The 16238-nt window shown below is 34.3% G+C and overlaps 2 protein-coding genes across 3 annotated transcripts in view; both read right to left on the bottom strand.

Annotated features, from left to right (window-relative positions):
* Positions 1 to 16238, bottom strand: part of LOC142353110 (uncharacterized) — a 576000-nt gene that overhangs the window by 54519 nt on the left and 505243 nt on the right. The gene's annotated exons all lie outside the window — the stretch shown is intronic.
* LOC142353105 (uncharacterized) overlaps positions 1 to 16238 on the bottom strand; it is a 96108-nt gene that overhangs the window by 41666 nt on the left and 38204 nt on the right. For both annotated transcript variants that reach the window (XM_075405309.1, XM_075405310.1), the window contains exon 2: positions 3490 to 3582. In XM_075405309.1, the coding sequence (XP_075261424.1) occupies positions 3490 to 3515 (26 nt within the window). In that variant the 5' untranslated portion in view covers positions 3516 to 3582. The remainder of the gene's footprint in view (positions 1 to 3489; positions 3583 to 16238) is intronic.

The following is a 16238-nucleotide window of genomic DNA, read 5'->3' as shown; positions in this document are numbered from 1 at the left end:
TTGGACCTATCACTCCTGAGCTTTGATTTGATATGTTCTGTTCTTTATTATTAAAAAAAAGTCTTTTTTTTTTAAAAAAAAGACCGACTGATTACAACCCGATTTTTTTTTGGATTGTAACAGTCCAAGAATGGCCCAAAACTAGCCCTGTTAATACTTATTGTCCGTTAAGAACAATTGATTTTTCGAATGTTGTAGATATAGATAATTTGTTAGTTGAAACTCAAAATAAATTCTGCATTTTTGATAATCAACGAGTACAATTAGCAAAAAACGGCAAAGTTTTAACTAGAGTGCACTCTCAGCGGACTCTGAAGCAGAAATAGCCCCCCACTGAGTCTACAAAGATTGTATGAGTGTTGTTTGGGGGTGTACTGTCGGCAAATTTAATCAAAGTGGACTAAAGTAGCTTATTTCGTGCTGTTTTTGATGAACATTTTGAAATGTTTATCCAGATTTTTTGGCCAAAAAATTAAATCAAAACAATCAACAATGCTTGTTCGTATTCAAAAACAAAATCAACGACACTATTTTTAAAAATTATAACAAATTTTAGCAAAATTGACGAAAATTTAGGCAAAAATTCCGGAAAATGTGAATAAAAACAACGTGAATTCAATCTCGATAACTCCCTGTAGAAAACAAAAATTAAAAAAATCTTTTTAGTTCCATATTCTACGCTGTACGAGCTTTCTAATGATACCAGTCTCAACTCTCTACGATGAATATATCGAGCGGCGAAAATTCACGGAACAAAAAAAAACCCAGTTGAGTATATAGTTCCTCCCCCCTCAAGAGGGTCGGAACAATAAACCAAATCTCATCCCATTTATCCGTATAGATCGTTACATGCTGTATAAAGCTGAAACCAACAAAAAACGGACATTGCGAGTCCTCGTGTTATTGAACGGCACTGATTTATCAAACCGCGAAAAATTCTTATAAAGAAATCAATCGAAATCTCTTACAAACAAAATGTCAACAGACTTTGATTCCTTTTCTTTACAGAAGCGTCAAAAATTAATCTAAACCCCATCTAATCCATCCTTTTAGAATACTTGAAGATATCCATTAGCCGGATTTTTGAAAGCATTCTTGATTGCTCTTGCTCTAGATTTGAACAACAATCAGTTGAAACCTGATGTTTTCGACTATCAGCAAAAATGGTCGGTTTGATAGTTCGAGCGTTTTAAGGGGCATTTTATCCAGTATATTGATCATTCGAATACTCAACAGATGATCACTGATTGTCATTCACAGAATTTGCTCACTCCAGTCCTTTAGCATTAAATTACATCTCAGACCTCCCGAGAACTCAACAAAGGCTCCTCAACAAATACATCGACAAAAATAGATGGATGACTCACGATAAATTGGATCCTAACGTCTGGAAAAGTTATTTATATCAGAATTATTGGTACTTCAATAGTTTTTCACATCCTGTTCTGTCGCGGAGGAACTACCAGTAACAAAAGCTTGTGCTCAGCCGCCTTTTACAAGGATCACGCGGGGCTTCGTTTTGACAACTCCCTATTTGGTTTCATTGTGGTGGCCAGGCAAATGATTGCAAAATTGTGCACAAAACGGAAAATAATGCCACCTTCCGCAGATAGCGAAAATCAAATGCACGCTCCAGAGCAACATTTTTCCTGCGCCAAGCACACACAACACTCATTTGCATGGTAAAAGTGCAGAGGGATACGGCGGGTAGAGCGTACCTAGTCGGGACGTTAGATGAGGGCCATTGTCCTTAAATCAGACGTTATCATTAAAGCAAACGCAAAGGATTCTGAAAGCAAATGCATTCCAGCTACGTTACGCAAAATGAAGTTACGTTGAATAAAAAAAACAAACAGATGCGGATAGACGCCACGTCAAATGTTTCCCAACACAGTATAAACAAAACCTTAGTATCGTGAAACATTTCACAAAGCGCAAAATATTTGTAGGCTCTCGTTACAAAGCGATTGCAGTTGAAAAAAATATTTCTGTAGTAGCTGAATCAAGTTATAATATGAACAACTTACGCCGGAGCCTGATCAAGACGGAATCTTCGATACGATAGATCAATAAGGTTCCAAATTTTACTGAAAATTAAATTAATTCTGCAAAGAAAAGCTCACTGTGAGCATGGTTTCGAACATAGCACGTAACGAGCCGCATTCATGTCGTTCCATCTTTGAATAACTTTTGAATAGCTATTGGAATTTACCACACTTGTGTACTAACTTAATATTGACATAAAGCTCTAATATTTGTTGAAGAATTTTTCTTTCATAATCAGTTGAATTAATGCACTGGAAACAAACTTACTTGGAAAAAAATATATCAGTAGACTAAAGTAGATTGTCGCCCAGCGCTGAAGAGCCGTTCGAAGATCCTGAAACCTTAATAAAACGTTTCTAAGGATGCAAAACACAACATATATGTATCTATAACCACCCCTGATATCTCTATGTGGCTATTAGTAAAATAATCTAATCAGCTAACCTTCTTAGTACATTATTTTTTTCACACATGTGTGTTATGTGTTTCGCATCCTCGGAAACGTTTTATTAAAGTTTCAGGATCTGCGAGCGGATGTTCAGAGCTGGGCGACAATCTACTTTAGTCTACTGTTAAATTTTATTTCCAGTAACTTTTCCCATGCTTTAATTCAATTGATTTTAAAAGAAAATTTCTCGAGTGATGTTCAGGCTTATTAAAAAAATATTAGAACCTTAAGTCAATATTAAGTTATTTCACAAGTTTGGTGAATTCCAATTGCTATTCCAAAATTATTCAAAGATCGAACGACATGACTACCGCCTAATATTCTACTGAAATCTTATCCCTGGCACTAAAAGAGCTTGTCGACGTAATTTAAAACAAAGAGAACCGGTTAATTCCGTTGAGATTTTACATCTGGAAGAAAAACTGGAAAATAAGGTTCGAAAATTTTTGGGGTAATATCTAATGCAATGAACAACCAACCAACGTTGCACGTATTGCTCTCAAACAGTTTGTGTGGTAATAGCCAGCTTAAGCTTAGAGAGGCGGAGGTAATAGCTTAGTAGTAACGGCTAGATTGTGGTGAGAGGGCAAAAATGCTGTCGGACAGAAAATGTGAGATCGAAATCAAAACCTACAAAAACAGCTCTGTACGCCATGATTAAAAGCCTTCTCAGCAGTTTCGGTGACCGGTATAAAACATGAGCTTCACTAGTACACTAGGGTTGGCTCAGGGAAAAGTTGAATTGATAGAATAAAACAAAGATCAAGCGAAAGATCGAATTAAAGACCAATAGGGCTAAAATAAATGCTAAAAATTTTATTTGAGAGCTATTAACATAAGCTATCAAAATTACGCTTGCAGTTCGTAGTATTCGGTTCAGAAGCTATAAACTAAGCGTAGACTAGCATCAATTTAATGTGTCAAATTTCAAATACAGGTGCGAGGCACTCATCTAACTGATAAGATCTTGTCTTTTTATACAAGAGCATACTTACGCTGTACAGTCCAGTTCCTTCATCATTGCTTATCATTCAACGAAGCACAAATAATGCAGACAAAGTCCTAACTTTGCCCGGGTCAACCATCTAAAAAATAAGTCCTTATCGAACAGAAAAAACATGTTTATACTTTATACGGCACAAAGATAGTGCCCACAAATTTGTCTTCTCCCATATAACAGCAACCTCACCCGCCATTTGTGTGACCGCTTCATTTTAGTTGCCCATAACGGTGACGTCTTAACGAATAGAAGTACCGAAATGCAGAAATTTCACCGAATGTGATTGGTTGAGAAATTTAACACTGTACCTTTATGCGTTAACACTGTACCAACAATGATATAATTCCGGATTTTTTGAGGTTTCGCGCTCCTAAAAATGAAATTTTTTCTGAACAAGCGGTGCACAGTTTTCAATTAAAGCTCCTAAAACAAGAAATAAACCGTGCGGAGAAAGGCCGTAAAGTGTTCAGGGAAAAACTTGAGACAGATAGGAGTAGTTTTAGGGAGAAGGTGAGACCAGAACTGATGCCATCCGTTGTTAGCTGCATTAAGCGTGAAATGAGGGGTCACTCCGCAATGGTTCAGAACAGACTTAATGGAAAACTTGATAAACTGTCAGAGAGACAGGATAGACCACTGCGGAATGGCTCCCACAGTAATGTTGTGATAATGGATGGCCCGGAACTTCCAAAGTTTGTACTTGACATCCTATCGTTGGGACCTAAACACCCAGTGAGAGACAAGTTTAATGAGGTGCACTTTCTCGCAGATGTAGACAAACTTGTACGTGAGTTACGCGAGAATAACACTGAGGGTGAGAAACTTTGTGAAATTGAGGCGTCCGCAAAATGGTATGCAAAGAATGTACGTGAAACCCCATTGGATAGAGGGGTCAAAACCTAAAAGCCAATGATTTGCTGGCGGTACCATTTGACAAAGGTTGCGGTTTCTGTGTGATGAAGAAGTCAACGTAAAGGGAAAAACTTGATGAGGTACTGAACTCAGATCAATTTCAAAAAATCGAAGTAGCTAAATATGAAATTGTGATCAAAAATGAAAAACAGATCAATAACAGCCTGCAAAATTTAATGAAGCAAGGGAAAATTAGTGACAAAATTTATCAAAGACTCAGGTCAACAGGTTCACAACCAGCGAGGCTTTATGGCCTGGCAAAGGTACATAAAAAAGATGCACCTCTCCGACCTGTTCTTTTAATACCGGGTAGCAGCTACGAAAACTTGAACAGATTTTTGACACCACTTTTCCAGAAACTACCGGGCGCAAACATTGAAACCAACACGCAAGATGCTAGAAAAGCCTTAGAGTCTCTCACTCTTGAAGATGACGAGCAGATAGTATCTCTTGACGTAAAAAGTTTGTACACCAACGTTCCAGTTGGAGAGGCTATAGAAATTGCTCTAAGAGATCTCTATTCAAGCAACCTAGCTCCAGATATCCCAAGGTCCGCCATGAAAAGTTTGCTAAAGCTTGCGGTGACGAATGTTCATTTCAAATGTAATGGGATCTGGTATGTACAATCAGAGGGACTGGCTATGGGTGCATCACTGGCTGTAATACTAGCAAATGTCTGGATGAAATCGTTTGAGGCATCACTTCAAAAACCAGAGCTCAGTAAAAACTTTTCCAGATGCGACCAAAACGGGAATTGCAAAGACTGTAACCGGAGAGTGACCTACCGAGGAAAAGGAGTGGAATGTGAGTCATGCAAAAACTGGTTTCATGCAAGATGCCAAAAAATATCGAATGAGGAATACGCCAACATGCAGGATGTGGTTTGGATTTGTACTTATTGCAGCAACCAACAGACAGTGGGACACGATAGGGAGATGAAATTGTTTAAAAGGTATGTGGATGATATTATCTGCACGGTTCGTGGTGACCCGGATGAGTATTTAAAATTTGCAAATTCATTACACAACAACCTGCAATTTACCTTAGAAAAAGTGAACATGGATGGGGGTTTGGCTTTTCTTGACATTAACGTAAATGTGAGCAGCAAAAATAATATCACCTGTCATTGGTATCAAAAACCAACTGACACTGGAATAATACTGAATTTTCGCAGCTGTGCACCGCTTCAACATAAGAAAAATGTGATTCAAGGGACGGTTCACAGGGTTTTTAATGCAACCTCTAATTGGTTGGCCTTCGATCAGGCTCTTGAAAAGAACAAATCTTGCTGGACCAAAAATCAATATCCAGAGGAATGGTCTTCAAAAATTGTGAATCAGACTCTGGAAAAAATAATAAGTGGCGGTAAAGACCAATTAAGAACAACACCAAAAGAGCATCAAAAAAGCAAGACTAAATCTAATGATAAGCCAACTATTTTTCTACAATACAGAGGCAACCTCACTCAAAACTTCGCAAGCAAATTGAAGAAACTATGCGAATTGCAAGTAGTTTTTACAACGCGAAAATTAAGATCGTGCCTCCCCACCTTGAAATCATCCTTTGATAGAGATCTGAAATCCCACGTGGTATATGAAATTAAATGTAATGGATGCGGATCCATCTATGTTGGGCAAACAAGCCGGCATGTTACCACAAGGATAACAGAACATCAAAAGAAGGATTCACAGGTGGGTCAACATCTAGTTGAATGTCGTGGCGCCACGAATGACATTGAATGGAGAATTCTGGACGCCTGTAGGTAGGTAGAAAAACTAATGATCATCGAAGCTATATATATCAGCAAGCTGAAGCCGGCACTAAACACACGCGACGAATATAGGGGGAGGGAACTCACGCTAAAATATTAGTTCAAATCATATTTTTGACTAAATGAGAATGCATAGGGCAAAAAACATTTTGTGCATGACAAAACGAAATTTGCAAAACCTCCACAAGAGGGATACTTATGGTTAGGGCAAATTCGGAATAACCCTAAAAATACAAGAACATGGACAAAATCGAAAAATCCGGAATAGGAATGTTTTTAAGTAAATTGATAACAGATGTAAATATGTGTTGTAAATAGGCTAAATATTGTATATAAGGAAAAATTTTCGATTGAATTTTTTAGAATGTTTCCTAGAATTGTTTTAATTGTCATCTCAGACAAATGTAAATACATATTCATTTTTTCTTTTAACAATTTGTAAAACAGTTTTAACCTGACGATGAGCGTAAAGTTCGAAAACGTTTGTTTTAAGTATTGGAAGTAATTTTAATTTGACAAATTGGTTTCTTTTACATTTATGCGTTCAATTAGACTAAATTTGACATAGCCTAACGCCAGATTATAGACTTTTTACCGCATCTGGCCATGCCTCGCGGGCCATGGCTATGCCTCAGCGGCACGTGGGACTTGATATCAATCTATCACAACTAAACGTGACACCAGTTTCCCCCCAGAAAAATAATATATAGCTTTCGGCTCATCGCGATTACTGAGAAATTTTACGTTAATATTCATATCCCATTTGAAAACAAGGAGAATTTGTTGACCAATCAACCAATCAGAAAGCAGTATTCCCATTTTCTCAATTGTGATTGGCCAGCAACGAAATTTCTATATTTTGGTGCGTCTGCCATTTTCACAAGCGCATTCTCAAATGGAAAAGATCCCAAAAAACAATAAACTTTGAATCCTTTTTAGGATCTATACGCAAAAGTGGTAGGATACACCCGAAGAACATAAAATTGAGCCCAAACAATGAACAAGGAGGCTCGTTAATGTGCGTTTGCTCATGACGTTCCGACCAGAGCTCATCTACAATTTTTGACGTTATTATCAATAAAATTAATAGATAACAAAAAATACATCCGCCATTAAAGCAACTACGAGAAAAAAAACAAACATTCAAATTAGGAAAACATTTCACGGCAAATACTCAATATCTAAATTTGAAAGCTTCCAGTAGCAACGTCAAAATGCAGTCAGATAAATCTTAACTACAAAAGTTACTTTTTCCTAACTATACAGCAGAAGGTGCCTAACCGAAATTTTCCTCATTGAAACTGGGTAACAAGTTGACAAAGATAACAAATAATGAGGCGAAATTCAATAATTAACATTTTTTAACCAAGAAAAGTATTAAATCTCGAAGTCTTGAAAATCATTTTTCCTTAACAAAAAAATCCTTGATAAATTTACTAAAAAGTCATCACAACAACAAAAGGACCTGTCTTTGGTTAGACGCAGCCATTTAAAACAGACTAAAGATGGCGAAAAACTCAAAAAATTAACAACGATTAGCGAAAACACGAATTAGTGATACGATTAAAATGCTTAGCTAGTATCTGAATATTGTATTTTTAATTCAATAATTTTTTAAACTAAAAAGTTCACGCGCGCCACATTTGAAAACCATTTGGATCTGTCATTAGGCGATTGTGCTGAAAAAAGAAGAAAAGAAACAAAAAAAATCACCACTCAAAAAACATTTATGAAACTGCATTTTGTCCAACAAATCAAACATCAGTGACGCCAAAATTTCAGAAGACATGTAATTGCTTGAAATAAAAGAAATCGGAACGGACCTCTCGATGATGAAAATAAGTTACAGTTGACGTAAACAACAACAAAAACAGAAAAGGTTGCAAACTTTAAAAAAGTATAACACGTAAACTTTAAGACTGTTCGCTATAAACTGACTGCTGTGGGACACATTTACAAGTTAATAAGACCAGTCAATAAATTACGGTCACCTCAAGCACCAAAAAGACAAACAAAAATAGCAAATTCAAGAAAAAAAAATGAGCATTAAAACTGACAAAGGAATTAAAAGGATTTTTTTCAGTAAAAACTTTTCTCTAATTAATTAATTTTTTCTTTTTTATTACAAAATGATTTCAATAAATCAACAAATATGAACAAATTTTGAAAAACATTAGAGCCACCAAATTTTTTGAGGAAACTTGTAGTATCAACGTCATTAAATTCAATAGCCTTGTTTGCAGTAGAAAAAAAAACGATTCCTGTCAATAATGAAACCTAACATATCGCGAAAAGAGATAAAAAAAATAGTTAATGATCAAATCAATTACTCGAAAAAGTATTTTTAATGTCTTAACAATCATTAAATTCAATAGATTTCAACGGAACTTAAAAAATACGCTCCGATATGCCCTGATGGGAGAGCAATGATGTTTATCATGCATAGGTAATCGATAAAACATCATAAATTTTATAACTATGAAAACAACAACAAAACAGGCAAAAACAAAAATTTCAGTAGAAAATTACGAGGAGAAAGTGTCGCAGCCACTTAAACCATACGCTTTCCCCTATAAACTTAGTCTATGATCTATTGAACGTCTTCTTTAAGCAAATTAGGAGCTATCCATATTAGAATAATGCGATAAGAATTCAAAAGAAACTAATAATATGAAGATATCAAAAAAACTTTAAAATCTTGTTCCCTTGAAGTCATATAACCAACAGTTAGAAGAAAAGAACATTAATAAGATTAATTTGAGTTGCTATAATAAGGAAAGTGGTCCTGTCATAACTTAGACTGACTTATAGTTCATGAAAGAATGTCTATGATAGATTAAAAATAAGAAAAATTTTTTCAAGATTATTTTTTAAAGGCTTAACAGTCATTAGCTGTCCACACAAAGCACTAGATAGGTTCACTCAACGGCCATTACGGAACATATTGCACTTTTAATTGATGAGCCTATCCATAGGACTTCAAAAAATTAGTAAAAACCTCAAATAGTTGAAGCCAAAAAAATATGAGCAATTCCCTGAAAACGAATGGTTCGTTCATTGGGCTTCCTTTGACTGTATAAGAGGTTTGTCATAACGGAAAGCTTGATATGTAAAATGACTAGTCTCTTATAGACTTAAAAAACAAAAAAAATGAAAAGTTGTCCAAAAAAGCTCCGACAGAGAACTAGAATTTTTTGATAGTAAACTTCACTATGGACCTGAGCTGGTCTTTTTATTGCCAGTTGTTTATTAGAAAGACTTAGTTGATTCATTTTGTTGCATGAAATGTAATTTAGAAATACTATTGTTAAAGAAATATTCTAATTTGAAAAACAAAATACACTAAAAGTGAACAAAATTATACCGAATATCCTGTGTTCACATAAAGATTCCATCCTCGATGACTCGTCAAGACGAAAAGGAAATACGAAAAAAACTTTTTAATTTCGAATTTTACGCTGCACAAGTTTTTAAATGATACCACTCATATTTCTCTACGACGAATATAGCAATCGCCAAAATTGTCTGCCATTTTCACTATTGCACCTCATAACGTAAGCAGTTTGAAATTACATGAAGGTGTCAATAAAACCAGAAACGGATCTTTTCCAGTTATGCGCCCAGTAAAATATGCGCCCCCCGTTACAGGCCAAGTGCCATTAAATAATAAATAATCAAGTTAAAATATGGCACGTGCGTCTGAGGGGTGCAAATATTATGCGCCCAGTTAGCTGGGTGCAACACACGGAAAAGATCCCCAAGAACTCTACACTTCGAATACTTTTTAGGATCTATACTCAAAAAGGGTATGATCCACCAAAAACACATATTATTGAGCCCAAACATTGAACAAGGAGGCTCGCTAATGTGCGTTCGCACATGATGTTCTGACCAGAACTCATCTAAATTTTTTGACGTGATTGTCAACTAAATGAGTAGATAGCAAAAATAGATCCACCTTTAAAGAGACAACGAGAAATAAAAAACAATCATTAAAATTAAGAAAAAACTAAATTTGACATAGTCTAACGCCAGATTATAGACTTTTTACCGCATCTGGCCCTGCCTCGCGGGCCATGGCTATGCCTCAGCGGCCCGTGGGACTTGATATCAATCTATCACAACTAAACGTGACACCAGTTTCCCCCCAGAAAAATAATATATAGCTTTCGGCTCATCGCGATTACTGAGAAATTTTACGTTAATATTCATATCCCATTTGAAAACAAGGAGAAATTGTTGACCAATCAACCAATCAGAAAGCAGTATTCCCATTTTCTCAATTGTGATTGGCCAGCAACGAAATTTCTATATTTTGGTGCGTCTGCCATTTTCACAAGCGCATTCTCAAATGGAAAAGATCCCAAAAAACAATGAACTTTGAATCCTTTTTAGGATCTATACGCAAAAGTGGTAGGATACACCCAAAGAACATAAAATTGAGCCCAAACAATGAACAAGGAGGCTCGTTAATGTGCGTTTGCTCATGACGTTCCGACCAGAGCTCATCTACATTTTTGACGTTATTATCAATAAAATTAATAGATAACAAAAAAAAACATCCGCCATTAAAGCAACTACGAGAAAAAAAACAAACATTCAAATTAGGAAAACATTTCACGGCAAATACTCAATATCTAAATTTGAAAGCTTCCAGTAGCAACGTCAAAATGCAGTCAGATAAATCTTAACTACAAAAGTTACTTTTTCCTAACTATACAGCAGAAGGTGCCTAACCGAAATTTTCCTCATTGAAACTGGGTAACAAGTTGACAAAGATAACAAATAATGAGGCGAAATTCAATAATTAACATTTTTTAACCAAGAAAAGTATTAAATCTCGAAGTCTTGAAAATCATTTTTCCTTAACAAAAAAATCCTTGATAAATTTACTAAAAAGTCATCACAACAACAAAAGGACCTGTCTTTGGTTAGACGCAGCCATTTAAAACAGACTAAAGATGGCGAAAAACTCAAAAAATTAACAACGATTAACGAAAACACGAATTAGTGATACGATTAAAATGCTTAGCTAGTATCTGAATAATGTATTTTTAATTCAATTATTTCTTAAACTAAAAAGTTCACGCGCGCCACATTTGAAAACCATTTGGATCTGTCATTAGGCGATTGTGCTGAAAAAAGAAGAAAAGAAATAAAAAAATTCACCACTCAAAAAACATTTATGAAACTGCATTTTGTCCAACAAATCAAACATCAGTGACGCCAAAGTTTCAGAAGACATGTAATTGCTTGAAAAACAAGAAATCGGAACGGACCTCTCGATGATGAAAATAAGTTACAGTTGACGTAAACAACAACAAAAACAGAAAAGGTTGCAAACTTTAAAAAAGTATAACACCTAAACTTTAAGACTGTTCGCTATAAACTGACTGCTGTGGGACACATTTACAAGTTAATAAGACCAGTCAATAAATTACGGTCACCTAAAGCACCAAAAAGACAAACAAAAATAGCAAATTCAAGAAAAAAAATGAGCATTAAAACTGACAAAGGCATTAAAAAAGATTTTTTTCAGTAAAAACTTTTCTCTATTTAATTAATTTGTTCTTTTTTATATCAAAATGATTTCAATAAATCAACAAATATGAACAAATTTTAAAAAACATTAGAGCCACCAAATTTTTTGAGGAAACTCGTAGTATCAACGTCATTAAATTCAATAGCTTTGTTTGCAGTAGAAAAAACGGTTCCTGTCAATAATGAAACCTACTAACATATCGCGAAAAGAGTTAAAAAATAGTTAATGATCAAATCAATTACTCGAAAAAGTATTTTTAATGTCTTAACAATCATTAAATTCAATTGATTTCAACGGAACTTAATAAATACGCTCCGATATGCCCTGATGGGAGAGCAATGATGTTTATCATGCATAGGTAATCGATAAAACATCATAAATTTTATAACTATGAAAACAACAACAAAAACAGGCAAAAAGAAAAATTTCAGTAGAAAATTACGAGAAGAAAGTGTCGCAGCCACTTAAACCATACGCTTTCCCTTATAAACTTAATCTATGATCTATTGAACGTCTTCTTTAAGCAAAATAGGAGCTATCCATATTAGAATAATGTGATAAGATTTCAAAAGGAACTAATAATATGAAGATATCAAAAAAACTTTAAAATCTTGTTCCCTTGAAGTCATATAACCAATAGTTAGAAGAAAAGAACGTTAATAAGATTATTTTGAGTTGCTATAATAAGGAAAGTGGTCCTGTCATAACTTAGACTGACTTATAGTTCATGAAAGAATGTCTATGATAGATTAAATTAAGAAAAATTTTTTCAAGATTATTTTTTAAAGGCTTAACAGTCATTAGCTGTCCACACAAAGCACTAGATAGGTTCACTCAACGGCCATTACGGAACATATTGCACTTTTAATTGATGAGCCTATCCATAGGACTTCAAAAAATTAGTAAAAACCTCAAATAGTTGAAGCCAAAAAAAATATGAGCAATTCCCTGAAAACGAATTGTTTGTTCATTGGACTTCATTTGACTGTAAATGAACGTTTTCCCCAAGACAATGGGAACTATCAGTTTTAGGATAGTGCGATAAGACTTCAAAGGAGAGCAAAAATAAGAAAAATTAGTTAAAAAATTTAAAATAAAATTATAAAACTTGGTATTGAAGTCGTAAAACTAATAAGAAAGAGACATAACCATTAACGAGATTAATTTTTGGTTGCAGTAGAAAGGAAAGGGGTCCTGTCAAAAATGAATCTTACTAACAGTTCAAAAAAAAGTTTTAAAAAGTTTAAAGTTCAAAACAATTTCTCGAAAAAGCTTTTTTAAAAACTTAACAGTCATTAAATTCGACAGATTTCAACAAAAGTCAATAAATACGCTCAGATATGACCTGAGGGGAGGACAATGATGTTCATCAGGCATAGATAATCATTAGAACATCACAATAAGTCTCATGACTATAGAAACAACAACAAAAACAGGCAAAAACCAAAAATTCATTAGGAAATAGCAAGAAGACAGCGTCGAAGCCATTTAAACTTGAAGCTTTTCTCTGAAAACTTAATCTATGATCCATTGAACATCTTCTTTAGGCCAATGAGGAGCTATCAGTATTAGGATATTGCGATAAGTTTTCAAAAGGAACTAATAATACGAAGATATCAAAAATTTTTTGAAATCTTGTTGCATTGAAGACATATAGCCATTAGTTAGAAGATAAAATCCCTAATAAGATTGTTTTGGTTGCCATAGGAAGGCAGCGGGTCGCGTCTTCACTGAGACTGACTTATAGTTCACGAAAGAATGTCTCTGATGAGTTAAATATAAGAAAAATTTTTCAGAGACTTTTTTAGAGACTTAACAGTCATTAGCTGTCCACACAAAGCACTAGATAGGTTCACTCAATGGCCATTACGGAATATATTGCACTTTTAATTGATGAGCCTATCCATAGGACTTCAAAAAATTAGTAAAAACCTCAAATAGTTGAAGCCAAAAAAAATATGAGCAATTCCCTGAAAATGAATGGTTCGTTCATTGGGCTTCCTTTGACTGTATAAGAGGTTTGTCATAACGGTAAGCAGTTTGAAATTACATGAAGGTGTCAATAAAACCAGAAACGGATCTTTTCCAGTTATGCGCCCAGTAAAATATGCGCCCCCCGTTACAGGCCAAGTGCCATTAAATGAAAAATAATCAAGTTAAAATATGGCACGTGCGTCTGAGGGGTGCAAATATTATGCGCCCAGTTAGCTGGGTGCAACACACGGAAAAGATCCCAAAGAACTCTAAACGTCGAATACTTTTAGAATCTATACTCAAAAAGGGTATGATCCACCAAAAACACATATTATTGAGCCCAAACATTGAACAAGGAGGCTCGCTAATGTGCGTTCGCACATGATGTTCTGACCAGAACTCATCTAAATTTTTTGACGTGATTGTCAACTAAATGAATAGATAGCAAAAATAGATCCACCTTTAAAGAGACTACGAGAAAAAAAAACAATAATTAAAATAAAGAAAAAACAAAAATTTCACGGCAAAAACTCAATATCTAAAATTGAAAGCTTCTAGTAGCAACGTCAAAATGCAGTCAGAGAATACTTTAACTACAAAAATTTACTTTTTTCTAAATATACAACAGATCGTATTTAACAAAATGTTTATTACTGAGACTGGGTAACAATTTGACATAGAGACCGATTAATGAGGCGAAAAAAAATAATTAGCATTTTTCAATCCATTAAATTTCAAAATCTTAAAAACCATAAGTTTTTAACAAAACAATCCGTGATAAACTAACTAAAAATTCATTACGACAACAAAAGGACATGTCCTTTATTAGACTCAGTCATAGAAACAGACTAAAGATGCAGAATAACTCAAAATATTAAAAACAACTATTTGCAAAAACACGAATTATTGATGCCATTAAAATCATTAGCTAGTATCTGAATATTGTACTTTTAATTCAGTTACTATTTAAACTAATTCAACTAAAAGATTCATACTGAGAGATTGAAAACGTTCACTTGGGCCGAATTTGAAAACCATTTGGATCTGTTATTACGCGATTGGGCTGAAAGAAGAGAAAAAGAAACAAAAAAACACCACTAAAAAAATTTTTATGAAAATGCATTTTGTTCATCAAACTAAACATCAGTGACACCAAAACTTCAAAAGACATGTTATTGCTTGAAATAAAAGTTACAAGTTGGCGAAAAGAACAAAGAAACTGAATAGTTTGGAAAAATTTTAAAAATGTATAATACCTAAATTTTAGGAGTATTCGGTATAAACTGACTGCTGCGGGGCAAATCATTCAATTACAAGCTTATGAGATCGGTCAGCAACTTACGGCTACCTAAAGCACCAAAAAACAGGGCAAAAACAGCAAATTCAGGAAAAAATTGAGCGAGAAAAGTGTCAAAGGCCTTAAAAAATGAACTTTTCATTCAGAACGTTTCTATTTCAATTTTTTAACAGCCATGAAGTTCTTCTTTGTTAACTATCTGACATCAAAAAATCAATAAATATGAACAAATACATTTGATTAACAAATGAACATTATGAACAGAAACCATTAAATTCAATAGCTTTTGCTGGAAGCCAGTAAATACGCTTAATTATGCCTCAATGGGACAACAAGAATGTATGCCTTCACAGGTTATCAGATAGACATTACAACAGGTTTTTGATTTCGCAAACAATAACAAACAGAGGGAAATGCGAAAAAATCAGTAGAAAAGTGCGAGAAAGAGTTGTCAAAGCAATTTAAATCAAAAGCTCTTCCCTAAGACAATGGGATTTTAAGATAATGTGAGATAAGACCTCAGATAATGTGAAAGCAAAGCCAAGAAAAAAATATTCAAAAATGTTTAAAAAATTGTGAAAACTCTTGGTACTGAACTGGTAAAACTAATAGGAGAAATAGAAAAAAATTAACGCGATTAATTTTTGGTTAAATTAGAGAAGAACGAGTTCCTGTCAAAAATGAAGCTTACTAACAGTTCAGTAAAAAGTTTAAAGATGCTTAAATCTCAAAAAATTTTCTCGAGAATGTTTTTAAACTCTTCACAGCGAATAAATTCAATAGATTTTAACGGAAGTCAATAAATACGCTCATATATGCCCTGATGGGAGGACGACAATGATGTTCATCATGCATAGGTAATCAATAACACAACACAATAGGTCCTATGACTATGGAAACAACAAAAACAGGCAAAGACCAAAAGTTCAGTACAAAAATGTGAGAAGAAAGTGTCGAAGACATTTGAACTATAAACTTTTCACTGAAAACATATTCTATGATCCATTGAACTTCTTCTTTAAGCCAATCAGAAGCTATCAATATTAGGATAATGCGATACGATTTCAAAAGGAACAAATAACACGAAGATACCAAAAAAAATTTGAAATCTTGTTGCATTGAAGTCATATAACCAATAGTTATAAGATAAAACACCTAATCAGATGTTTTTGGTTGCTATAGGAAGGCAAGGAGTCCTGTCATCACTGAGACTGACTTACAGTTAACGAAAAAATGTTTATGATAGGT

The sequence above is a fragment of the Convolutriloba macropyga genome, chromosome 14 (genome assembly GCF_964194025.1).
Source record: "Convolutriloba macropyga chromosome 14, txConMacr16.3, whole genome shotgun sequence".
NCBI lineage: Eukaryota > Metazoa > Xenacoelomorpha > Acoela > Convolutidae > Convolutriloba > Convolutriloba macropyga.
This window is presented reverse-complemented; position numbering and strand designations above follow the sequence as displayed.